The 27,520-nt window shown below is 39.1% G+C and overlaps 1 protein-coding gene across 3 annotated transcripts in view; it reads right to left on the bottom strand.

The window, feature by feature from the left end:
* Positions 1-27,285, bottom strand: part of LOC105218969 (sterol regulatory element-binding protein 2) — a 41,234-nt gene extending 13,949 nt beyond the window's left edge. The window contains exons 1-4 of one of the 3 annotated variants that reach the window (XM_054229714.1): positions 27,087-27,285; positions 26,506-27,026; positions 16,395-16,466; positions 4,583-5,468 (exon numbers count right to left, since the gene is read on the bottom strand). In XM_054229714.1, coding sequence (XP_054085689.1) covers positions 4,583-5,468; positions 16,395-16,466; positions 26,506-27,026; positions 27,087-27,210 — 1,603 coding nt within the window. In that variant the 5' untranslated portion in view covers positions 27,211-27,285. The remainder of the gene's footprint in view (positions 1-4,582; positions 5,469-16,394; positions 16,467-26,505; positions 27,027-27,086) is intronic. The other 2 variants (XM_054229712.1, XM_054229713.1) reach the window with 2 other exon arrangements.
* Positions 27,286-27,520: the final 235 nt, after the last annotated feature.

The raw sequence follows: 27,520 nt of genomic DNA, 5'->3' as shown, positions 1-27,520 counted from the left end.
TGTTCATGTCAAAGAGCTGTAAGGAATGTGGAGCGTACGCAGGCAAAGAGGCCCAGATGTCCAACATAAAATGTCTTTAAGTTTTATGCCTTGTTTCTTTAAAAGATCAATAGTAATTATTCTAAACATGATTTAATATGTTGGCAGATATTAAAATGCATTTAATTATATAGATAACCAATTAATACTTCAATATTTGTACATACATATTAAGCGCAAATATTATTACGGCAGGATCACTTGAAGCGGCCCTGTAAAACTCGATGTGTCGAAAAACTGATGGCCGCCTGCGCAATGCCAAAGCGACGCAACATTGTGTTGTTGGTAGAAAATCGGCTTGTCGTAAATATGTATGGATATGTATGAGCATGCAAACATATCGACATAAATTTTTGCCAGCCAAAGAATTTTTGTTGAAAAATATTTAAAATCGACTCAAGGGCTATGTTGCCATTTTTGTACCTAGGTTTTTGCGATGTTGCAAATTTTCCTTCTGGATGGAACATTAGAAAAATTTATGATTTTTGTCATCGTCGCGAAAAGACGTTTGTGGACATGCGTATGCGCGGGGAGATGTGTATGGCGTTGCTTTTATGAATAAAGCAACTTTGCCAAGTGAATGTGCGCTTGCGTTCATGAATGAAAATGTTTTTGTTGTATTTACTACAAAATTTGGCTTCGTTGATTGGCTGCCATATTGACTTGTGATGCTGCTTATGCGTTTGAGGCGCTCGTTGTTTTTGTAGAACAATGCTTTTGATTTTTTGTGATGGTTGGCAGATTTACGTGCACGCATATGCAAATGTAAGTATGTGTGTTTGTTCAGTGACATACAAACATACAATGCGCGCACATGTGACATGACCTTCACTGATAAGTGATAATGATACTATTCGAATTTTTGAAGACATATCTACATATGTATGTACACACGTAAATGCTTATGTATATAGATATACATATGTATATGCAAGTTTAAGTTACGAAATACATATGTAGTTCATTTTAGTGTTATACGCAATGTATTTAGTAAATATAAAAATATAAAACATATTTTTATGCAAGTATGTACATACATATGTATATTATTATACAATATTACATAAATATGTGGGCCCGTTTGAATATTTTTTTTACAAATATACCTCTGAAATCGCATAATGTTTTCAATTGTGGATGCATTCATAAGTATCCGTAAAACGAATTTCATGTCAGTTGTATGTACATATGTATATAGTAAGCATATAAATGCATCAACATATAAATAAAGAGCCTAACATGCGTCTCTAATATAAATGTAAACCTCTGAGCATATTTTTCAATTATTACTCAGCTCTGTTACGAGGCACTGTTAATATTTCTCCTCCCTAGCCGGCCGTGGTGAAACTCGCTTATAGGATTTTGTTAGTTTTTGACAATTCACACGCTGGTCCGCAATTGAACCTTCTCTATATTTTACATTCTCTGATGGCAGTGAAAGTACAACACCAGGAGATGGCGAACCCGATTCCCCAATCGACGACGATGGAACAGATGTTCCATTGCCCGACCGTGAAGAAATTAGAATAGCAATTACTCGCTTGAAGAACAACAAGGCGGCGGGGGCCGATGGATTGCCGGCCGAGCTATTCAAATACGGCGGCGAAGAGCTGATAAGGTGCATGCATCAGCTTCTTTGCGAAATATGGTCGGAAGAAAGCATGCCCGACGATTGGAATCTCAGTGTACTCTGCCCAATCCACAAAAAGGGAGACCCCACAATCTGCGCCAACTATCGTGGGATAAGCCTCCTTAACATCGCTTATAAGGTTCTATCGAGCGTACTGTGTGAAAGACTAAAGCCTACCGTCAACAAACTGATTGGACCTTATCAGTGTGGCTTTAGACCTGGAAAATCAACAACTGACCAGATATTTACCATGCGCCAAATCTTGGAGAACACCCGTGAAAAAAGGATCGACACACACCATCTATTTGTCGACTTTAAAGCTGCTTTCGACAGCACGAAAAGGAGCTGCCTTTATGCCGCGATGTCTGAATTTGGTATCCCCGCAAAACTAATACGGCTGTGTAAGTTGACGTTGAGCAACACCAAAAGCTCCGTCAGGATCGGGAAGGACCTCTCCGAGCCGTTCGATACCAAACGAGGTTTCAGACAAGGTGACTCGCTATCGTGCGACTTCTTTAACTTGATGCTGGAGAAAATTATAAGAGCTGCAGAGCTAAATAGAGAAGGTACAATCTTCTACAAGAGTGTACAGCTACTGGCGTACGCCGATGATATCGATATCATTGGAAACAACACCCGCACCGTTAGTTCTGCTTTTTCCCGCCTGGATAAGGAAGCGAAGCGAATGGGTCTGGTGGTGAACGAGGACAAGACGAAATATCTCCTGTCATCAAACAAACAGTCAGCGCATTCGCGTCTTGGTTCCCACGTCACTGTTGACAGTCATAACTTTGAAGTTGTAGATAATTTCGTATACCTAGGAACCAACATTAACACCGATAATAATGTCAGCCTTGAAATCCAACGCAGAATCACTCTTGCCAACAGGTGCTACTATGGACTGAGTAGGCAATTGAAAAGTAAAGTCTTCTCTCGACGAACAAAAACTAAACTCTACAAGTCCCTCATCATTCCCGTCCTACTTTATGGTGCAGAAGCGTGGACGGTGTCAACATCCGATGAGACGGCACTAGGAGTTTTCGAGAGAAAGGTTTTGCGGAAGATTTACGGTCCCTTAAACATTGGCAACGGCGAATACCGCAGAAGATGGAATGATGAGCTGTATGTGTTGTTCGACGACATAGACATAGTTCAGCGAATAAAAAGACAGCGGCTACGCTGGCTGGTTCATGTTGTTCGAATGGATGAAAGTGCCCCAGCTCTGAAAGTTTTCGATGCAGTACCCGCTGGTGGAAGCCGAGGAAGAGGGAGACCTCCACTCCGGTGGAAGGACCAGGTGGAGAAGGACCTGTCTTCACTTGGTATTACCAATTGGCGCCAAACCGCCAAAAGGAGAGATGCGTGGCGCACTGTTGTGGACTCGGCTATAACCGCGTAAGCGGTTTCTACGCCAGTTAAGAAGAAGAATTCCTTTATATCATATGGTTTTCGCAATGCTACTTCTAACGGGTCCAAAAGCAAATAAATTCTTTTTGATGCAGGAAGCCCAAAATCAGTTAGGGATTTGTCGCAAATCTCATGAATTTTATCTTCTATTATGATTAGTCTATCATTGTATACATAACTTTTGTGTATCTTGAACCGCTTTCGCAGCGCAAGGAACGGAAGCCCTCAAAGATAAATAATTTCCCCCATTTTTTACACATTTACCACTGTTTCATATTGGTCGCAGCGTGATGCCTATATATATATAGCCTTCCTTGGTACATGGACTATCCAACACAAAAAGAATGATTCAATTCGTACCAGTAATTTCGGAGATTAGCGCGTTCAAACAAACAAACAAACTATTCTGCTTTATAATATTAGTATAGATTTAAGGTCTCTGGTGTTTTCCTTACTAAACTAAAGCATTTTAGTAGTTTTCAATATAACCTTTGTAGGTGTGCGTGGTTATAATACGCTTTTCTCCATTTTTGGACTGTATAAGGTAGTACCTAACAGAAACGACTCTAGAGAGTTTCCTTTATATAGCTTTAGTAGTTTACGAGATATGTACAAAAAACTTAGTAGGGAGCGGAGCCACGCCCACTTGACATAAATATTTGCGAGCCTCCGAGTTTGTGCTCAAAAATATTTTAAGTCGACACAAGAACCAGCACATGATGTTCACAATATATAAAGAGAAATATATTGATTTAATGTCAATAACGTTGTTGTTGGAAGCAAACAACACGTTTTGATGTGATTCAGATTCAGTTGCACAGCAAGTATACGAGTTTTGTTCACCTAAATTTGTTTTGTATCACCAACTTTGTATGGGAGTGAGCGTGGTTGATTTCCGATACCACTAATGTTCATACTATAAACTTAAGTAACTCAATTCCAGTGCTTCAAATTTATGTTTATATTAAATCTTCTTCGACTGCCTCTCATCAGCCTTTTTTATACTGTGACACACATAAACTTTATATTTTTAGGTAGGTAACTACATATTTGTAGAAAAAATAAACTAAATAAATTAAACAAAAACGAAATTAACTGACTAACTTTTTCCTTAAGAGTAAAAAAAGTCGCATTAACCCTTCTAAAAATTCAAATATCGACGAATTCTTATTTAAAAACTAAATAAAAATAGAAAAGAGCTAATAAACATAGAAAGAGGCTTAAAATATTGATAGTATGTATTATACAAACGTGCATTAGTTAAGAATTAAAAGAATATGTAATTGCTGATTTAAAATAAGTGGTGCGAATGGTAGGATTTTAAAAGCTCCCAAATTCTGTTTAAAATTTCAAAAATGTTGTTTAACACAAACAGTCCAATTATTCATCATTTATTCACATTTCATAATAGATTTTTAAACCGATAGTTCTTGTGTTCTCCAGTTTAATCAATAATGGAGAAAATACTATTTGTGAAAATCAATTGTTCTATCAATAAATACTTACTGTCTTCGTCGAAATTTAGAATACGACGCTGATGAGTATCATCAATAGTTCCATAATTTCCGCGTGTTTCAGTACCTCTGAATAAAAATATTTGAAATGGATTTATTGTGATAAAAGCAAGCATAAATATGCATAATGTTAATCGTGAATGAGACATATCCCGAATAGCAGTTGACACATTTTTCATTTTATATGAATTGAAGCTTTTAACAGAATCGTTAAGTGGGGAACACGGTAAAGATATATCCGAGTGTGTTGGAGATTGCGAAGCATTCGATTCATCACTACATGGTGGTGTAATAATTCTTTGCTTTTGTGAGAACTCATTCGTTATTAATGTCTTATTTCTGTTATCAACTTTATTTATCTTAGTTGAGTTCAGTAGATTTTTGACATTGCAGCTGCTCCGATTTACAAGTTCATTTTGAAGTCTCTGTATTTCATCGCGCATCTCAGAGTTTTGCCTTTGCAGATCACGGATTTTGTCAATTGACTTGCGTAAAACTGCAGATTTGTTGAGTTTTGCAGACTCTCCTATTATAAGGTTTTTTAACTCCGAAATTTTATCATTTATTGAAGTACGGTAACGACGCTCTATTGCATTATGAGCAGACCTTTTCACTTCTTTTTTCTTTGGTTGGATTCGATTAATTGGGACTTTATTCTCTACGGATGAAATGTTTCCAACTTTTGATAGATTGTTCGAAGCATTTAGAGTCGGTTCAAATATGACAGGTATTTGTGATATTATTGGAGTACTAGCAACAAATGATGCGGAAGTCGTAGGCACAGAAGAATACATAATTGTTGGATTTCTTTGTATCAAAACATGGTGAGTTGATTGTATTTCTTTCAAATCTTGGATAGTTATATTCGCTTGGCTTATCTGAAATTATTCAATGAAGTTCAATATAAATAATAAATAAAAGTTAATTTGATAAATTAAAAACACTGATTAACAAAGTAAATCGCATCTCATTAAAGTCCACGATATAAGTATTGTGTACAAATTAAGAAAGAAAATTTGTTTGCATGTAAGCAATTGTGACGTACGATTACGTGTTACTGACACCAGCACTTATGTAGAGCCGTAACTTTATGTTTAATTTGCTACCTCGGCACAAAACTGCAAGGATGCAATATGCCCAAAACACTTGTTGTGGTACGACAAGTGGAAAAAAAGTATTTTTTAGTGACAAGAATATATTTAATTTAGATGGCCCCGACGACATTGTCAAATATTGGATAGATATTCAATGACTACTAGAATCAAGGTATTCGATAACTTTCCCGAGAGGATCTCTCATGGAATGGGTGCCTTCGGGTAAATGGTGCAACCCCAATTTATTTTATAACGCATGAAATTAATGCAATAAATTATGTTGAAAAATTGGCTAAGAGGCAGTCAATCGATATTTCGGAAGGCTTTTGTGAGGAAACATTGATTTCTCAGCAATATAAGATTACTGTGATACACAATGCAGCTGCAACAAAACGTTTCTTTTTGGACAGAAATATGACATTAATGGACTGGCCCTCCATAAACCCCCCTGGCTTAAATCCCATAAAAACACTTTGGGGAATATTTTCGCAGCAAGTTTATTCCGGTGACCGGGAGTTAGAGAGTTAAGGAAGTGTGTTGAAGCAGAATAGACGAAAATACCGATTTCTGATTTCTTCGTTCTTTAATTGAATTCATGCCGAGGCGGATAAATTCCGTTATTTTTGCTAACGGTAACCATACAAATTATTAATATTTGAAATAAGCTTTATTTAATATGAAATATTTGTTTGTACACTATACTTTTTTCGTACCATGTTAATTGAATAAATCTCTGAGTTGATTCTATTAATAAAGAACATAAAAAACAATTATTTTGTAAACTGTATCTCTGATACTAAAAGCAATAATTCAATGTAATTAAATCAATTAATAATTATTTTATTTCACAAATATTTATACGTACTCTAAAGGTTTTGATAATTGTCACTATTTAGACAGCTTAAAAGACAATCCAATCGTTATCATTCAGCTTAAATGTAATCATTCATCTGCGTACATGGTGTAAGGAACTGAATCCAATTCATTTAATAGCATACGGCTTAAACTTCGTAGAAAATGGCCAAAACTTCCGTTTAACGTTCCAATACTAACACAAAATTAATAACACGCGTGCTAACATCGGTCTCTCAGACTGAGGTACAAAGGATGTGTAATTTTTTAATATGTTTGCATTCCGTATTAATTATATTTATTTGTTAAGCAGAAACTACATAGCTCGCGAATGCGAATGCGAACGTTTGACTGTTGAATTGAATACACTTGTTCTTATGAGACCAACGCTCCGAAATTCGAACTCGGTTTCAAAGACGCACAGAAGGTGAAAATTTTCAACTTTCATGCGCTAACTTGTGTGAAATACAATGTTTATTAATTTATTAAAAATATATTTATCAAATATTATTATAGAGGTGACGAGGTTTTAATAAACAAGGTAGGCAGTTTAAATTTTCCTCCGTTGCTTAAGTCGAGGTATTCTATGTACATTGCTTATAAAAATCACTAAAATTTGAAAATCGCCGTTCAAGTTATTTGGTTCGTTTTCAAACTCGCAAATAAAAAGTGTGTATGTGTATCTCCTTGTACACAGCTGTCAACGCATTCAAAAGCGCATATATGGAGGTGCTCGCATTTGCGTTCCACCTCTGCGAAATAACTAGGCATAACGCTGGATGCAAAGCTGAAATGGAAAGGCACATAAAAAAAAAGTTGGAGAACTAAAACTAAGATATAACAAAATAAGCTAGTTGACATGCGGAATTCCAAAATAAAGTCCTACGGAAATTTGTAAATGCCCCGTGGTATATACATACGTAATTCAGATCTACACCGTGATCTTCATAAAAAAATGGTCTGGGAAGTTATTCAAGAAGCTGCATTGATACATTAAGTGTGGTTGCAAAATCACGTAAACGCAGAAGCCAGACAACTAGCAGAGACTAGAAATAGCAGGCGTAGACTAAAGAGAAAAACATTCCACGAACTTATACAAAAATATGAAAAATAAGGCCAGATTCGGAGCATTGAATATATAATATTTGCGCACTCTCAGAAACTTCACGTCTAGACCAAGAGCAAAGAATTTATTGTGAAATTGAAGTTAAATTATTAACTTATTATGAAATTTGTTGCAAATATTGAAATGCATGTGAAAACTTACGTTATAGAATAATTGAAATAATTTTTTCAATTCCATTCAATATAATTGGACAGAAATCAGCTGTTTCTGTCTACATTATTTTGTTTCCCACACATGTGGGAAAAAGCTATGCGTTCTGAAGCTTTTTATTTTATCAAAATTGTCACAGAATACCAAAAAATTTCTTACTTGATAAAAATCTGAAAAAATTTAAATTTTTTTGTTATTTTGTCAAGTGCACAGAATAGGGTTGTATATCTAATTACGTTTCAAGAAAAAAAAAATCGCGTTCGCATACGCGAGCTATGAAGTAAAAAGCAAAACAAAAAATAATGTTGAGTTAACCCATTAACGCACAAGCCGAAACCGAGCATGCCAATTAATTTGAACTGTAATTTATTAGCTGCCATCGATTGATAACTTCTCTGTCTGTGTCTATCACGCACAAGCCACATTTCAAACTAAAAAAGGCTTTTAACTCCATAAAATTCTGAAAAAGTTACATTTGTAATTGCTTGGAAAATTAAGCTTTTAAATTTAAAAATCATTTTACGCGGCTTTACGAAATCGTGCCAACAAGAGCTGTACACAAGCGTGTATAGCGGTCGGTAAATGGTTAAACAAATTTTCTTCGATCAATATAATATGTTTTTATACTCTCGCAACAAAAGTTGCTAAGAGAATATTATAGTTTTGTTCACATAACGGTTGTTTCTAAGTCAGAAAACTAAACGAGTTAGATATAGGGTTATATAGGAGGGTTTGCTTTCGAAGATGGGCAAATTCGGACCACTGCCCCACCCACAAAATGGCGAAGACGAAAACACATAATGTCTTAACTAAGGAGGACTGCATTCAGATTTTTTTTTAATGTTAAATGGGCATGGCGTCGCCCACGATTTCAATAAAATTTGGCAAAATACTATCTTGACACCCTGATAACACGGATAAAAAATGGGAGAAATCGGTTCACAACCACGACTACTTTCCTTATAACTCAATTTTCAATTCCATCTGATTCCTTCACTTTATAATGTATACATAAAGAACCGATGAAGATAGCGGTTACAAGTTGTCCAACAGGATATCACCCGAATATTAGTGTGCTACTTCGGGGTGAAAACCGATTGGTGTTTGGCGACTTTAACACGCATCACGATCTTTGGCATTCTTGCCTGTCAAATTATCGGAGAGGGATCGAGCTGGCAGAACAGATAGACGATTCGACATTCTGCACAATGAATGACGAAGCCCCTACCAGAATTATGAGCACTTGCAGCAGCTCGCCAGACATCACAATTGCCAGCGGTGGTCTGATAAACTGCATAACCTGACGACCTATGCTAACTCTTGCATCAGATCATCAGCCCATAATTATCTCGTTTGAAAAACCTCCCAACTTTATTTCTGCGGACAACCGCACCTATGTAAACTTTAATAAAGTTAACTGGGACGGCTTCACAGAATTCACCGAGAATGCCTTCGCCGCGCTACTCATTCCTACAGACGTAATCGTTGACGAACATCAATTCCGCAAGGTGATCACCGATGCTACTGTTCGTTTCATAACAGCCGGAAGAATTACTAACATGCGCCCTAATTTCCCGGCTGAAGCGGCAGTTTTAGCAAATGAGCGTGACTTCTTACGCCAAGTCGATCACTGTGATCCCCGCATAAGGGATCTCAATTTGGAGATTCGACAACTGGTAAACAACTATAAGCGGACGAAATGGGTGGAGCACTTGAAGTCCTGCAATCTTTCCACTGGAGTGAGCAAGCTCTGGTCAACCGTCAAATCCCTGTCAAACCCGAGAAGGCATGACGACCGGATTGAAATTCAATTCGGTAGCCATGCCTCCTCGGACCCGGAGAGGTGCGCGAGCTATTTTAGCCGACAATTTATACTGCACCCCCGGTTGACAAGGCTAAAAGACGTGGAGGTTCAGGAGGTCATCAGGAAGTCCAAGTCCTCCAAAGCCATCGGGCCTGACGGAATCAATTCTTTAATGTTAAATCACCTAGGTTCAACGGGAATAGAATATCTCACCAAGGTACTTAATTTGTCGCTAACCACTCTTAAAATACCCGATATGCGGAAAATCGGAAGAGTGGTTCCACTACTGAAACCTGGGAAACCCGCCAACCAAGGGGAGTCTTATCGCCCGATAACTCTCCTTTCCCCAGTAGTGAAATACTTGAGGCCTTGCTGCTCCCGACATTCACGTACCTCCTGAGCCTAGCGGAACATCAACATGGATTCCGTAAAGTGCACAGCACGACCACAGCACTCAGCATCATAAACGCCCAGATAGTTCATGGTCTTAATCAAAAACCACCCTGTAAGAGAACTGTCCTAGTGGCGTTGGACCTGTGAAAAGCTTTTGACACGGTTAACTTAACAACGCTACTAGAAGACATCGAGCAAACAACACTTTCTCCGGGGCTGAAGAGATGGATTATGAACTACCTGAGCGGTCGGCAATCATCTGTATTATTTCGAGGTAAAACATCAAAACTCAGGAAAATTAAACACGGTGTCCTCTCCCCGTTACTGTTTCATTTCTATATCTCTAAACTCCCTCAACCACCAGAGGAAATTTCAGTTACCACCTACGCAGATGATTGTACGATAATGACGTCGGGCTTCCTCCTCGAACTTTCTCGCTTCTTCTCTGCGAAGAGCCTGGCACTCGCACCCCCACACGGCGACCCTCTTTACCAACTGGACGAAGGAGTACAGACTAAGTCTTAATATTCACGTCGATGGTACATCAATACCGATTGTGAACAATCCCAAGATTTTGGGAGTCACAGTCTGCACTCATTCACTCCACACACGACCGCGATAGTTACTAAAGTACAGAGCCGCAACAAAATCCGCACGTCGCTAGCCAGTAGCACCTGGGGAAAGGACAAAGAAACGTTGCTGGCCACTTACAAGGCTATCGTAAATTACGCAGCACCGGTATGGTCGCCTGGATGCAGTGGCACGCAGAAGAAGTAGATCCAGACGTGTCAAAACACCGCACTCCGAACAGCTACAGGATGTCTCTTGATGTCACCAATGACACACCTTCATAGTAAGGCCATTATGCTGCCTATTTCTATTTTCGTAGAAATCACGCATGTAGTCACTTGCTGGAAGCAGAACCGCCCCCCAGGTGCATCAAGAGATCATTCCTACAACACGTCTCGACGAACTTGATCAATATACCTACCAGACTGCGGACCCAGACAATTTTAGACACGCTCTAAACGCCATTCACAGTGGAGCTATTAACACCTTTATTGACTCCCTTCCAGTGAATGGCATCCTTGGAACCAAACCACCACCTATAGCCAGAAACCAGAGTGACCCTTGCGCAACTTCGATCTGGATATTGTAGCAGGTTAAACTCCTACTTATCCAGACTCAACCCCGATATAGAAAATATATGTCCTGCATGCAATGAGTCCCCGCATGACACTAACCACCTTTTTGCATGCCCAACGAACCCTACTAATCTAACATCCCTTTCCCTTTGGTCCAACCCTGTGGAAACAGCACGTTTCCTGAGATTTACGCTTTCCTTTCCTGCAGGGATAAATAACCGTTACTACAACAGCGGCTACGGTGGCTAGGTCATGTTGTCCGAATGGACGAAAACACTCCAGTTCTGAAAGTGTTCGATGCAGTACCCGCCGAAGGAAGCCGAGGAAGGGGAAGGCCTCCACTCCGTTGGAGGGACCAGGTGGAGAGCGACCTGGTTACACTTGGGATCTCCAACTGGCGCCGAACTGCGAAGGAGAGAAAGAGGTGGCGCACTATCGTCGATTCGGCTATAACCGGCTAAACGGTTGCAACGCCAATCACATACATACATATAACCCTACTGGCTTTCAGATCTTCGTTTTCTTTTTTGAGTGCTATATTATCTTTGTGTAATTGATTAGACATCGGTTCTAAAGTTTTAAGCCTTTCATTTACAAGAGAGTTAGCCTCTTGTAACTCTTTAATTGTATTTACTCTAAACGAGGCACCGATTCCATTTGCGTTCACTTCAACTGTATTTTTGGAATGACCAAATATACGGCTGTAAATATCTACAATTTTAGAATTTAATTTGCTGGTATATTGAATACAACGACGAACAACTGTGTTCACTTAACAAGTCACGAAACATCTCTCGAATATTAACCGAACTTATTACCAATATGCCCTTTTCACTGGGTATTTGTTTGCTGATATTGTACCATAAACATTATATTATTAATTAAGCACAATACTCAACAGAACTTAACTATTAACAGGTGACTTAAAGCGGTAACCAGGAAAAATAAGCTAAGACAATCTGAAGACCCGTGACTCATATATTGCATGAAACATTGGTCATGGGAAAACTGGCGATTTGTACACACGGGATAAAAAGAGCAACTTTTAAAGATCTTAAACACAATTTACAGCAATTTCTGCGGTGCGGTGACTTCGATATAAGGAACTGTGTCAAGCTCTAGTCGATAAATTATACTTCACTAGGAGAATCTGCTGCGAAGAAAGAAAAAAAAGCATGTCCGCAAAAAAGACAATGACTTCCATGGCAACGCTCCGACTCACACTGAATTAAGGACACGAACTGCTGCCTACCCACCAGTTTTGACTTATTTCCAAACGTGGGCAGAAATTTTAGTCGAAGATGGAGGTTATCTTCGCCACGAATTCTCACTTTCTAGACATCTAGAAAAAGTTTTGTCGGACAGGTTAAAGAAGCATCGCTTGTTCAAGTATATTGAATGAAAGAAACGTTGTAATAAAAATCGGAATTTTTCCTAAATTATTTTTTAATATTTTCAAAACTGTCGACATAATATAAAATATCATGTGGGTATATTATCATTATTATTGGGGGATGGGGTTATATGTAGAAGTTCACGCAAGTGAGGAAAGTTTCTGATTGCCATTCACTTGGGAGTGGCTAGGAACGATTCTTTTGCATATGACTCAAGCAGCTCACGACTTCCGGTTTTAGACCAAGTATCCCCTGGGTAGCTAACAGACATCCGTTTGGAGGCGAGCTAAAGTGTGAAGGCGAAGCCCGCTTCTGCGGTTGTGCGTAGGGCTTGGGACCCACCACATAAAAAAATCTCCCCAATGAAAACAAACACCGAGCCTCGGATGAGAAACCCCCCTTTAGATGACGACCCCTGCAAACGTACTAAGGATCATGATTTGAGGGCATGCGCCTGGAATGTCCGGACTCTTAATTGGGAAGGTGCATCTGCCCAGCTGGTTGATGTCCTCATACAACTAAAGGCTGACATCACCGCCGTTCAAGAAGTGCGATTGACGGGACAAGGACGGAAGAAGGTGGGTCCTTGTGACATCTACTACAGCGGCCATATAAAGGAGCGCAAATTTGGTGTTGGATTTGTGGTGGGAGAGAGACTACGTCGCCGAGTCCTGGCATTCACCCCGGTGGATGAACGTCTTGCCACAATCCGCATCAAAGCGAGGTTCTTCAACATATCGCTGATTTGCGCCCACGCCCCAACGGAAGAGAAGGACGATGTGACCAAAGATGCTTTCTATGAGCGCCTAGAATGCACCTATGAGCGCTGCCCCCGCCACGATGTCAAAATCGTGCTTGGCGATTTCAACGCCAGGGTGGGTAAAGAAGGTGTCTTTGGAACAACAGTCGGAAAATTCAGCCTCCATGACGAAACATCGCCAAACGGCCTGAGGCTGATCGACTTCGCTAGGGCCCGAAATATGGTTGTCTGTAGTACCAGATTCCAGCATAAAAAAATTCATCAAGCAACGTGGCTGTCCCCTGATCGAAACACGCGCAATCAAATCGATCACGTTGTGATAGACGGAAGACATGTCTCCAGTGTTTTAGACGTGCGTACGCTCCGAGGACCAAACATTGACTCGGACCATTATCTAGTAGCAGCAAAGATACGCACTCGCCTCTGTGCAGCAAAGAACGCCCGTCAACAAACACAAGGAAGGTTCGACGTCGAAAAGCTGCAATCACAACCGACAGCCGAACGATTTCCTACTCGACTTGCACTCCTGCTCGCTGAGAGCACTCATCAGCATCTCGATATAAGGGAACTGTGGAACGGCATCTCAAACTCATTGCATACCGCTGCAGCCGAAACAATTGGTCTCCGGCAACGCCAAAAAACCAGTTGGTACGATGAGAATTGTCGTTCCGCAGTGGAGAGAAAACAGACTGCCTACCTCGCAACGTTGCGATCGACCACAACACGTTCGGGGTGGGATAGATATCGAGAACTGAAGAGGGAATCGAGACGCATTTGCAGACGTAAAAAGAAAGAGGCCGAAATGCGTGAGTATGAAAAGCTTGAAAAGCTGGCCGACATGGGTAATGCTCGAAAATTTTATGAAAAGATGAGGCGATTAACAGAAGGTTTCAAGACAGGAGCATTATCATGTAGGGACCGAGGAGGTAATCTGGTAACGGATGTCCAGAGCATACTGGGATTATGGAGGGAACACTTCTCCGGACTGCTCAATGGCAGTGAAAGTACAACACCAGGAGATGGCGAACCCGATTCCCCAATCGATGACGATGGAATAGATGTTCCATTACCCGACCATAAAGAAATTCGAATAGCAATTACCCGCTTAAAGAACAACAAAGCGGCGGGGGCCGATGGATTACCGGCCGAGCTATTCAAATACGGCGGCGAAGAACTGATAAGGTGCATGCATCAGCTTCTTTGTAGAATATGCTCGGAAGAAAGCATGCCTGACGATTGGAATCTTAGTGTGCTCTGTCCAATCCATAAGAAGGAAGACCCCACAATCTGCGCCAACTACCGTGGTATAAGTCTCCTCAATATCGCATATAAGGTTTTGTCGAGCGTATTGTGTGAAAGACTAAAGCCCACCGTCAACGAACTGATTGGACCTTATCAGTGTGGCTTTAGACCTGGAAAATCCACAATGGACCAGATATTCACCATGCGCCAAATCTTGGAAAAGACCCGAGAAAGAAGAATCGATACTCACCATCTTTTTATCGATTTTAAAGCTGCCTTCGATAGCACGAAAATGAGCTGCCTTTATGCCGCGATGTCTGAATTTGGTATCCCTGCAAAACTAATACGGCTATGTAAGCTGACGTTAAGCAATACCAAAAGCTCCGTCAGGATCGGGAAGGACCTCTCCGAGCCGTTCGATACCAAACGAGGCTTCAGACAGGGTGACTCACTATCGTGCGACTTCTTCAATCTATTGCTGGAAAAAATAATACGAGCTGCAGAGCTAAACAGAGAGGGTACAATCTTCTACAAGAGTGTACAGCTCCTGGCGTATGCCGATGATATTGATATCATCGGAAGCAACAACCGCGCCGTTTGTTCTGCGTTTTCCAGACTAGATAAAGAAGCGAAGCGTATGGGTCTGGTGGTGAATGAGGACAAGACGAAATATCTCCTGTCATCAAACAAACAGTCAGCGCACTCGCGTCTTGGCTCCCACGTCACTGTTGACAGTCATAACTTTGAAGTTGTAGATAATTTCGTTTATCTGGGAACCAGCATTAACAACACCAACAATGTCAGCCTTGAAATCCAACGCAGAATCACTCTTGCCAACAGGTGCTACTTTGGACTGAGTAGGCAATTGAAAAGTAAAGTCCTCTCTCGACGAATCAAAATCAAACTTTATAAGTCGCTCATTATTCCCGTCCTGATGTATGGCGCTGAAGCGTGGACGATGACAACATCCGATGAGACGACTCTTGGGGTTTTCGAGAGAAAGGTTTTGCGTAAGATTTATGGTCCTCTAAACATTGGCAACGGCGAATACCGCAGACGATGGAACGATGAGCTGTACGATTTATACGACGACATTGACATAGTTCAGCGAATAAAAAGACAGCGGCTACGGTGGCTAGGTCATGTTGTACGGATGGAAGAAAACACTCCAGCTCTGAAAGTATTCGATGCAGTACCCGCTGGAGGAAGCCGCGGAAGAGGACGACCTCCACTCCGGTGGAAAGACCAAGTACAAAGTGACCTGTCTTCACTTGGTGTTTCCAGTTGGCGCCAAAAAGCAAAAAGGAGGAATGAGTGGCGCGCTCTGGTGGATTCGGCTATAATCGCTTAAAGCGGTTCCTACGCCAAATATATATATATATATATATATATATATATTATCATAAGTAAACACAAGCAAATACCAATCCTTAAGTAGTATTAAAACTGTTTTTCTTTGTCTTAGCATTAAGGGGTGGAGTTTTCATGCTTTTTAAGCACATAAGGTGTTTTGAATCTCTGATTGTATGTTGAATGGTTAAATGCTTGCTTTATTGTTAATATACATGTTGCTTTAGCAGGTGAATCACACGTGTATGGGGGGCGTCGTACGTTGGCCTGTGTGTGGGAGTTTTTCCCCGATAGCAACAATGCAGTCGCCAAAAAACACTGAAGGGTCACAAAAGCCTCACCGAAACAGAGTCGAAAATTTAATACAGAGTAATGTGATCATAAACATTGATAAAACCTTTCAAAGAAACTTAATTATGTATATCAACGTTGTTGCAAAAATCTTTTGGTATAACTTAGAACGTACAGTAAAGTTGTTTATGACATAATAATACCTGATTCTGAATTTTTGGAAGATGCTGAGGTGGAATCATCTCAACACGTTCTTCTTGACTCTCCCGCGGTAGCTGGAAAGAAGAAAAATGTGCAATTAAAAAACCACGCAAAAAACTATTCGGACTCAGTCTAAAGAGAACTAACTTTATTTATTATTTTATAATATTTTTACAAAAAAAATATATATTTGAAAATCCTAAATATAAACTTTTAAACCTGTATCTATCAAATCGTATTGAGTGTAACCAGACACCGTAATGTTTGTGAGATATTTTGAATTTTAATTTTAAGAAAATAAGAATACTTTTGCGCTTGTAATAAAAATAAAACAAGAAAGGAAGGGGTAAGTTCAGGTGGAACCGAACAGTTTATACTCTCGCAATTTATTTATGCCATTTTATTAAAATAACACAATTTGTTCCACATATCGGCAAACATAAGTCCACTAGAATAGTGAAAATCATTAGAGACTATATATGGAGGCTGGAGTAATTCATGGATCGATTTCAACTATTTTAGCCACATTATATCCTAGATTTTATGTTCACTCAGTATTGCTAATAGTTCACATATTAACCGATATATACGGTATTAAGTCCACCGGAGTTGTCAGATCAGATATTCACCATGCGCCAAATTTTGGAGAAGACCCGTGAAAATAGGATCGACACACACCATCTCTTTGTCGACTTTAAAGCTGCTTTCGACAGCACGAAAAGGAGCTGCCTTTATGCCGCGATGTCTGAATTTGGTATCCCCGCAAAACTAATACGGCTGTGTAAGCTGACGTTGAGCAACACCAAAAGCTCCGTCAGGATCGGGAAGGACCTCTCCGAGCCGTTCGATACCAGATGAGGTTTCAGACAAGGTGACTCACTCTCGTGTGATTTCTTTAACCTGATGCTGGAAAAAAATTATAAGAGCTGCAGAACTAAATCGAGAAGGTACAATCTTCTATAAGAGTGTACAGCTACTGGCGTACGCCGATGATATCGATATCGTTGGAAACAACACCCGCGCCGTTAGTTCTGCTTTTTCCAGACTGGATAAGGAAGCGAAGCGTATGGGTCTGGTGGTGAACGAGGACAAGACGAAATATCTCCTGTCGTCAAACAAACAGTCAGCGCATTCGCGTCTTGGCTCCCACGTCACTGTTGACAGTCATAACTTTGAAGTTGTAGATAATTTCGTCTACCTGGGAACCAGCATTAACACCAATAACAATGTCAGCCTGGAAATCCAACGCAGAATCACTCTTGCCAACAGGTGCTACTATGGACTAAGCAGGCAATTGAAAAGTAAAGTCCTCTCTCGACGAACAAAAACCAAACTCTACAAGTCTCTCATCATTCCCGTCCTACTTTACGGTGCAGAAGCGTGGACGATGTCAACATCCGATGAGACGGCACTAGGAGTTTTCGAGAGAAAGGTTTTGCGAAAGATTTATGGTCCCTTAAGAATTGGCAACGGCGAATACCGCAGACGATGGAACGATGAGCTGTATGTGTTATTCGACGACATAGACATAGTCCAGCGAATAAAAAAACAGCGGCTACGCTGGCTAGGTCATGTTGTCCGAATGGATGAAAGTGCTCCAGCTCTGAAAGTATTCGATGCAGTACCCACTGGTGGAAGCAGAGGAAGAGGGAGACCTCCACTCCGATGGAAGGGCCAGGTGGAGAGGGACCTGGCTTCGCTTGAAATAACCAATTGGCGCCAAACTGCCATAAGGAGGGATGCGTGGCGCGCTGTTTTGGACTCGGCTATAACCGCGTAAACGGTGTCTACGCCAGTTAAGAAGAAGAATAAGATCTATATTGAATATTGATGGATTGCGGGTGAATACTTCGCGTCTGCTGGACGTTCAATGTATATTACGTCAATATTTATACGATGTTGTTAGGGTTTTCTCAAGAAAAAATATTTTAAAAATGTATTTGATTATTTTTTATAAAATGTCGGAAGAAAACCTGAGAATATCATGTTTGGCTCTTGGTTTTGCTCCCACAGCAATTCATTATATGCATCCAATATATGGACGTTAGCCAAAAACCTTAGGCAGATGAGTTGCATATACTGGCAAAGATTCTACTGTAAACATTATAATTCATGTTCATTTTATTAGAATAAAGTTGATTTTGAAATTTTGGCACTGTTTTCTTTCAACTATTCGGGCTTGTAAATCACAAAATATGCTACATGTTCAATATTTATCTCGCGATCCATGATCCGCGATCTGGATTTCAAAATATTTAGATTTTTTTGTGATATGGATCGTGATCCATCAATACTGCATGCAAAACGTTCAATAAATATCTCGATATAGGAAATATCACGATAAATACTGAACGTGTACAGATTTTGGCATTACTATCGTATGTCTGTTAAAACCTTTGGTGTGTTGTTACAAAAAATTAAAACTGGATTGACAAAAGAAAGAACAGGAATTTCTTCAGAGCAAATACAGAAATAAATAAAAACAATATTAACAAGTAAGGAATGTCTAAGTTCGGGCGCAACCGAATATTTTATACTCTCGCAATTTTTTTAAGAAATGTTATTAAAATAACATACACATTTACCCATAAATTCGGCATAACGTTTAATAGAATAACGATAATCGTCATATATAGTATATGAGGACAAAGGTAATTCCTGAACCGATTTCATTCATTTTCACCAGCAAGGTACACTATATCCAAGACTATATCTCACATATTAACCAATACATATATGCGGAATAAAGCCCACCGTCAGTCTTGGATGTATTGTCATACCGTACGGTCGCATCTTTTTTCTTTCTCTCGCTAGTGCTGTTGTTGAGCATCTGCAATTCTAGCGGTATCTGTGCTATAACGCCACTTTACAGTTATTTACAAAGAACTTTTTCTTTTATTGTTAATTTCTCGTTGTGACTATTTCTTATTGTTAACTTGTACTACATTCATACAGTTTTGCATACATAAAAAGTAATAGTTTTCACAATGCCCCCTGGGGCCAACAATCTGGGTGATAATAGGTTTGCCCTATTATCCACAGCCCAGAAGACTAAAAGAAAAAAGCCTGAACAAACAACGTTGGACCAATTTCCGGAACTCCCGATAACAAAGAAGGATGACCCCAAATACCTCGTCATTAAGTCGCGGGATGCCAGTAAACCTATTACATCCATCTCCTGCTTTGCGATTTATAAAGGTATTCAATCTATCAGTAAAGATATTAACAACATTTCGTCACTTCGCGATGGCAGCCTACTCCTCCTTGTAAAAAATCAAAAAATTGCTGATAAATTCCTTTCCACTACGAATCTACCCAGGTGCAGGCGCTGTTGAAGTCGCTCTTCACAGCACCCTTAACTCAGTAAAGGGCACAATTTATGCCCCCTTTATTTGCCAACTTAGCGACGATGAAATAATCGAAGGTCTCAAGGAACAAGGTGTCTCTGCAGTCCATAAGTTTAACAAATTGGTTAAAGGCGTTCGCGTACCTACTGGTGCCGTATTATTAACATTCAATAAATATACACTTCCTAACAGAATTGATGTAGCCTGGAGAACCCTAGATGTCCGTCCGTACTACCCTAATCCTATGCGCTGCAAAACTTGTCAGCTATTAGGACACACCGCTAAACACTGCCAAAAAACTCCTTCCTGTGTCATTTGCAACCTTCCTCCTAACCACCCTTCACCTTCTGATTGCACCAGAGTTTACTGCGCGAACTGCGCCGGGGAACACCCCTCGTCCTCTAATGCTTGCCCTAAATTTATTCAATCGAAAGAAATATTAAAGATTAAAACTATACACAAATGCACCATGCGGGACGCAATTTCTATGTATAAAAATCAACTTCCTTCCACCCCATCCCCCTTCTCCTTTGCCAACGTGGCAAAAATCCAAACCAACACCGATATAAATACAAACTCAAAAAATCCTAATAACAAAGATAATACTTCAATATCAAAAAATTCTAACCTTAATAATAACGCAACAACAACAAAAGCTAACAACGTATCATCCTCCACCATCAATTCATTGCATCACATAGAACTTCCAGAAACTCCAAAGAACTCCCCTCTTCAATACCCCTCTCCCTTGAATTCTTCCCCCTCCCCATCTTTCTCTCCACTTTCTCACATCCCATCGCCCGCCTCACACACCTTATCTCCCCTGGCATCTTTTGCCATCTCTCCTCTTGCTCATAACACCAATCCAACTGCCTCCTCCCTTTCATCTCCTTCACCCTCGTTGATGGAACAATAAATCCCCTTACCTCACATTATTATTTTTTTTTTATCCATGTTATCCATCCTTCAGTGGAATATCAACGGATACTTAAATAACTACATCGAACTCGAACTTTTAATTAAAATATTCAACCCCTCAGCAATTTTATTAAATGAAACTCATCTTGCCAACAATATTGTAGCTCATACTCCCAAGGCATATATAGGTTATTTTTATAACCTCCCCAACAATACCACCAGCAAACAGGGAATAGCCATTCTTATCAACAGAAAAGTACCACATAACACCCTCCCCCCTACTCCTTCAAACATCTCCTCCCTCTCCATAGAAATTCTTTCTCCTAACAAACTCATCATTATTTGTGCCTATTCCCCTCCTAATGAATCATTCACTTTAAGTGATATCTTTCATCTCGTCCCGTCTTGTACTACCCCTTTCTTACTGGCCGGTGATTTTAACGCTTGGAGCCCCCTTTGGGGGTCTCCCTCAGCTAATCCCAAAGGTCGAATTATTGAAGATTTTATACTTGGTTCTAACTGCATTGTTCTTAATGACGGTTCCCACACCCACTTTTCCACTCACTCTTCCTTTACACATATTGACCTATCGCTTTGTTCCTCATCCCTACTCACTAAAACCGAATGGCTCCGGATTGATGACCTACATGGTAGCGATCACTTCCCCATTCTTTCTAAAATTTCCTCTCCCCATCATGCATCCCGGTTTAAAACTAGAGTACACTTTAAAACAGACTTGGCTGATTGGGATAAGTTTGAACATTTCTGCGAATCTCTTTCCTGTCTTTTCCCCATTTCGTCCAATGTCCATCAGGAGTCCCCACGTATTCAAAAAATTATCCGTTCTGCAGCCAATTATTCCATACCTCAGTCCTCCTCTAAATCACTCAAACCTGCACCTCGTTGGTGGAATAGTGAACTTTGTGCGTTGAGACAACAAAAACAATTTGCTTGGCACCAATTTAAGCGCACTCGCTCAAATGCTAACTTGATGCAATACAAAAAATCTAATGCGATTTTTCGTCGTAAGGCGAAAGCTGCTAAGGTACTGTTTTCAAAAGTTCACTAGCGAAATCAATTCCTCTTCTAACCAAAAAAAGATCTGGGCTGACATAAGGAGACTGTCTGGTTTAACCTCCTTTTCTCCGATTTCTCTCCTCACTTCTCCTCGTGGCAACCTACTATATCCGCAAGATATAGCCTTAGAATTTGCGCTTCACTTTTCCAACGTTTCCTCGGATTCCAGTTTTTCTCCTGAATTTTCCTCCAGCAAACTGTCCATTCTCTCCTCCCCTTACCTTCCTCCCTCGAACTTGTCTTTTTCAGCTAGGTTTTTAGATTCTGATATATTCATTTTTGAAGTCCTCTCTGCACTCACTGTAGTTAAATCCAAAACCCCAGGGATTGATAAAATATCCTACCCTATTATTAAACACCTCCCTCCCTTCCTGCTATCCCGTCTAATTAATCTTTATAATAACATCCTTCGGACAGGCAACTATCCTCTTCTTTGGAAAACCAGCGCTGTCATTCCCATTTTAAAACCTGGTAAGCCCCCCTGCGAAGTCAATAGTTATCGGCCTATATCCCTCCTACCTTGCTTAGGTAAACTTATGGAGAAAATCATTGCTATCAGGCTATCCTGGTATGCTCAATCTAACAATCTTATTCACCATAACCAGTTTGCATTTAAGAAGGGGCAGGGGACGTTAGATGCTCTTCTGCATCTTGACCAATTTGTCTCCGATGCATTATCCCACAAAAATCATGTGTCGATTCTTTCACTTGATTTTTTAAAAGCTTTTGATCGTATTGGTATACACGTGGTATTAAGGCAGCTCAGAAAATGGAAAGTCGGCTCACATATATATAACTTTGTTAAATCTTTTCTCACTAAACGTAAAATTAGTGTACTTGTTTCTAATGTCCGATCCTCTATACTTCCTCTTGATAATGGAACACCCCAAGGTTCCCCCCTTTCAGTCATTCTTTTTATTATCGCATTTGATGAAATCAGTACAATTTTATCTGACTTCCCTAATATCAGTCACCAAATCTATGCTGATGATTTAATATTATTTTCTAATGCCTCCGATTTGTCCGTTGTTACGTCTTCCTTTTCTAGAATCTTATCCCTCTTAATCCACTGGTCTGGTTCTTCGGGCACGTCAATTTCTTCCTCTAAATCTAAGTTATTACATATTTGCAAGAAACATCATTGTAATACACCCACACTTACCGTTAATAATATAAATTTAATCTGTACACATAGTTTTAAGTTCCTAGGCTTAATATTAGACTCTAAGTATTCATTTAAGCAACATTGTCAATATGTAAGAAAAAGACTACTTGTTAACTTAAACATAATCAAGTATCTTTCATATAAACGCTCACTCATTGGCCCGGCTCTACTGGTAAAGGTCACCAAAGCTCTCATCTTATCAATAATTAATTACGGCTTAGAAATATATGGACACCATTCAAAAAATCATATTAAGCTGCTTGCCGCTCCGTATCATTCTGCTGCCCGTCGTTCAATTCGTGCGTTTCCAACATCTCCGATAAAAAACATATTGCCTGAATCTGGACTTCCTTTTTTAAAAGACATTATTGAAGACAGCTTTTATAAACTCTATCCTAAGCTCGTAATCAATCCCAGTTTTATTCTGAAAAAGGATTTCCACTCAGCTCTGACACGTATACGATCGCCAAAGATTCAATCATCGTTATACAAATGCGCCATGTTTGTTAAAGAAAATGAGTTACCGCATAAAATAGCTTTACCCTGGAATATCAAACACCCCCCGTGGCGTGTGAATTAAGCCTCATTTGTTTCCGATTTAGTTCAACTACGAAAGAACAATACTTTTAGCAATGTTTATAAAGCCCACTTCCTGAAAGTAACAGCTCCTCTCAAATCAGCTGGTTGGAAACTCCTATTCACAGACGGATCAAAAGGAACTCACACCTTCTTCGCTGCAGTTAGTGAAGATGATAACCCTATTTCGTATGGCCTGCTATTTTCCTTCTGTTCAATATTTACAGCTGAAGCTACCGCAATTCTTAAAGCTGTTCAATACTCAAAGCTAAACAAAGGAAAATATATTATATGTACTGACAGTTTATCCTGCTTTCAAGCTTTAAAAAACAGCAATAACTCCAATTACATCATTTGCGCCATCAGAGACATTTTGATATTGCTCCCACATAAGCTCAGAATTATGTGGGTTCCCAGCCACTCGGGAATAATTGGAAACATGCTTGCGGACTCAATTGCCAAGGAAATGTGTCACTCTCCCACTATAACCTCACCACTTTTCGTTAAGGGCGACATCTACCGGCTCATCGCTCAACTGAGAAATACCAATTTAGCTGCTGATTGGGTAATTTACAATCACCATTACTCAAGAATTAACCCAAATCGCACGAAACCTAACTTTCCGACCTCTCTGGCAGTCAATCTCATCACTCCGTACATCAGACTCCGCATTGGGCACACTATCATTACCAATGCACACCTTCTGGATGGCAGTCGCATCAGCCAATGTCCCTTTTGTGAGTCAACGGTTAGTGTGCTACACCTTCTCGTTTTTTGTCCCGCTCTGGACAGCCTCAGACTTATAAACTTTAACAACGATGATCCTATTCAGCTTTTAATGAACCCTACTATTAGCAACATATCTAAAATTTACAATTATCTGAAGGATACAGATCTCCTTCGATGTATTTAAACTAGTTTCTATTTTTCCCACCAGTCAGCCGAAAGCCTATGATGCTAGCGCTGCGTACTTTAGTTTATTTAATAATTTGTTTATTATGTAAGCTTTAATTAAAAAAAAAGCCCACCGTATTTTTGAAAAACCTATAATTAGGTATATAGGAGCTAGGAGATAATATTTTTGAAGATGATATTAAGAGCTGTTATGGCCCGATTTAAATATTTTTTGGAACAGAGACACACTATTAGAAGAAAACAATTTCTCTGAATTACATTAAAGACGCTGAGTTCAACATGTTCGATATCTGGGGCATTGAAAAGTTATAGTCCGGTTTCGACAACTTTTTCACAAGTGAAGCCAGAGATGATATGCACTATTTGTGTAAAGTTTTATTCCGCTATCTTCAATGGTTTCTTATGTTTACATTATAAAGTGATGGAATAAGATGGAATTCAAAATTGAGTTATAAGGAATGTAGTCTTGGTTGTGTACCGATTTCGCTCATTTTTCCTTCTGCTATTTCTTCTGTAAAATTTAGTGTTGGTGACGAGTTAACCCAATTTAATTTTCAACCTAACCTCTGTATGTGTGGTGGGGTGCGTAAGAGAACTGACTGCAGAAAGTTTGGTTTATATATCTTTATTGGTTTGCGAGTTATATACAAATAACCAGCGTTTGAAAAACTACGCTACTCTTTTAGCATTTCATTTTACTCTTGCTTTTGCACTTTGTCGAGAGCCAAAGCATAGCCTAGCATTACAATGTAAAAGTATGTGCTCTACTCTGCTCCGAGTTTTGTTAGGTAAAAAACTATAGCGGGAGCAAAAAATTAAATTCTGCGCTATGCTCTGGCGTAGCGGTAGCAAAAAATTGAGAGCGGTAGCACAGCAGAGCTAATGAAAATTTTAATGTGTTACAGCTCTCGTATGTGTTTGTTGTTTTTTTCTGTGTCTTCAGAAATCTTTTCGAAGTATTGCACAGAGCTGTGCAATATACATTGAAGTACAGTAGTTTTCCGAAATAACGAATATTCGTTTTAACGAAACCCGCTTTTTTTATAACTTATTTTATGGCTTAGTTATGACATTTTCTTCTAAACAACCCTCTCACGGTCCCAAGGAATATTTGTGCCAAGTTTCGTCAAGATATCTTAATTTTTATTCAAGTTACAGCTTGTACAGACGGACAGACAGACAGTCATCCGGATTTCAAATCTACTCGTCACCCTGATCCCTTTGGTATGTATATATGACTCTATATCTAACTCTTTTAAGTTTTGGTGTTATAAACAACCATTATATGAACAAAACTATAATACTCTCTCAACAACATTTGCAACAACTCTTAGTATAAAAAGCAAAAGAAGTAGTCGCAACATGTTGCACAGAGTAATATAATTTTGTTCACAAAACGGTTGTTTGTAAGTCTTAAAACTAAACGAGTAAGATATGTTATATACAACCTTCCACAACTCGAACTTCTGTAACTCGAAGATCTCCATAACTCGAACTCTTGAATTAGCAATAGCGTTTAGAAGCCAAATTCCATAAATAAAACTGTGTAAAAATCTATATTTTACAGCGTTTAGAAAAATTTATGTTTTAATGAAAATTTCTATAACTCGAAATCACTCTAACTCGAAGTTTTTTTTGTGGATTATGGTGATTCAAGTTAGGGAAGTTCTACTGTATACATCAAACTGACCAAGGTAACGATTACAGTTTAAAACCCAATGTCTGTCCGTCCGTGCAACGAATAACTTGAGGAAAATTTAAGATATGAAATGAAACTTGATACACGTATTCCTTGGTGCAAAACTTATATATTGCTATAACCAACAAGCATTTAAAAAATTGCTCTCTGCAATGGAGCGTAAACGGAGCAAGATATCAAGTTTTTTTTATTTAAGTTATGTTTATTTTGAGCTAATTAACCTAAAAATAAACTCAAATCTTGGCGCCCCAGTAACTAAAATCGTGCCGTCAAGTGTATATTGTATAGTGAAAGAATATCAGTATCTCAGCATTTACCACATTTATAGATTACTAGGAATTACAATTTTCACACATATAATTATAATTCTGACATACATAACCGCATTCCCTTACATTAAATAAATATTTACATACCTTGCCATTGCCATAAATGTCTTTTTTTAACACTTCGTTTCCGAAGTCAACAGATTGAATTTGATTCGGAACATTTCCCAAAGTATTGATTTGGTAACAGTCTATATTAGGAAAATCGGGCTTATCCTTTTTTACAGGATTAGCATCACCAAAACCATTGGATTTATCGACAATTTGATTAGTTCCCACTGTGTTTTGATCATTTCTTACTGTCCATTTTTGATCCACAACCAAATTACTGGACGACGAATTGAATTCAGGTAAGCAATTGTGAAATGAAGATGGTATAGAGACAACAGGATTTATATGACCAGCCATTAAAGGGTCTGAAGAACTGTAATTGTTGGCACATTTTAATCCACCATTATGAATTATATCAGGACTGGAAACTTTCGATTGCATGAATAAATCAGGATCGCTAAAATTTATTGTCTCTCCGCTACAATCGCTTCCCAATTGATTCGAAATAGTGTCATTAGAGAATTCCATTTGATCAATATCCTCGAAGAAATTCTGCATTTCTGTTTTATATACGCAGAAATGTATATTAATATAAACATTACTATTAATGCAAAACCTACCTAAAGGCACCATATCTTTTATAATATTCAAAGCATCTTCTTCCTTGAAAATATCTAAGGAATCAAAAGCCGCTCCATATGAAAAATCCATGTCGATAGGATTTGACTCACTATTTTCATCCATACTAAATCAATCCAATTGCGTTCAATAACATCGTATGATTTATAAATAACACATTTCAATCGATAGTAAAATTATCAATTTCCACAATTATTAACAAATTGTACTATCGGTCAAATCATACCTTACAAGACAGAGCGAACGCGGACGTTACACGTTCAAGAAATTGCTTTCAAATTTCAATATACTCACACTTTTTACTATCACACTCTCACTTTCCGAACTTGAAAGCCGTCTTTCCTCCAATTTTTTCAAACAACAAGCGTTCCAAGTTAATGATGAAGAAATAATCAGATGAATACAGAGTTCTTCA

Source organism: Zeugodacus cucurbitae, chromosome 4, assembly GCF_028554725.1.
Source record: "Zeugodacus cucurbitae isolate PBARC_wt_2022May chromosome 4, idZeuCucr1.2, whole genome shotgun sequence".
Taxonomy (NCBI): domain Eukaryota; kingdom Metazoa; phylum Arthropoda; class Insecta; order Diptera; family Tephritidae; genus Zeugodacus; species Zeugodacus cucurbitae.
Note: the sequence above shows the minus strand (reverse complement) of the source record. Positions and strands in the feature narration are given on the sequence as shown.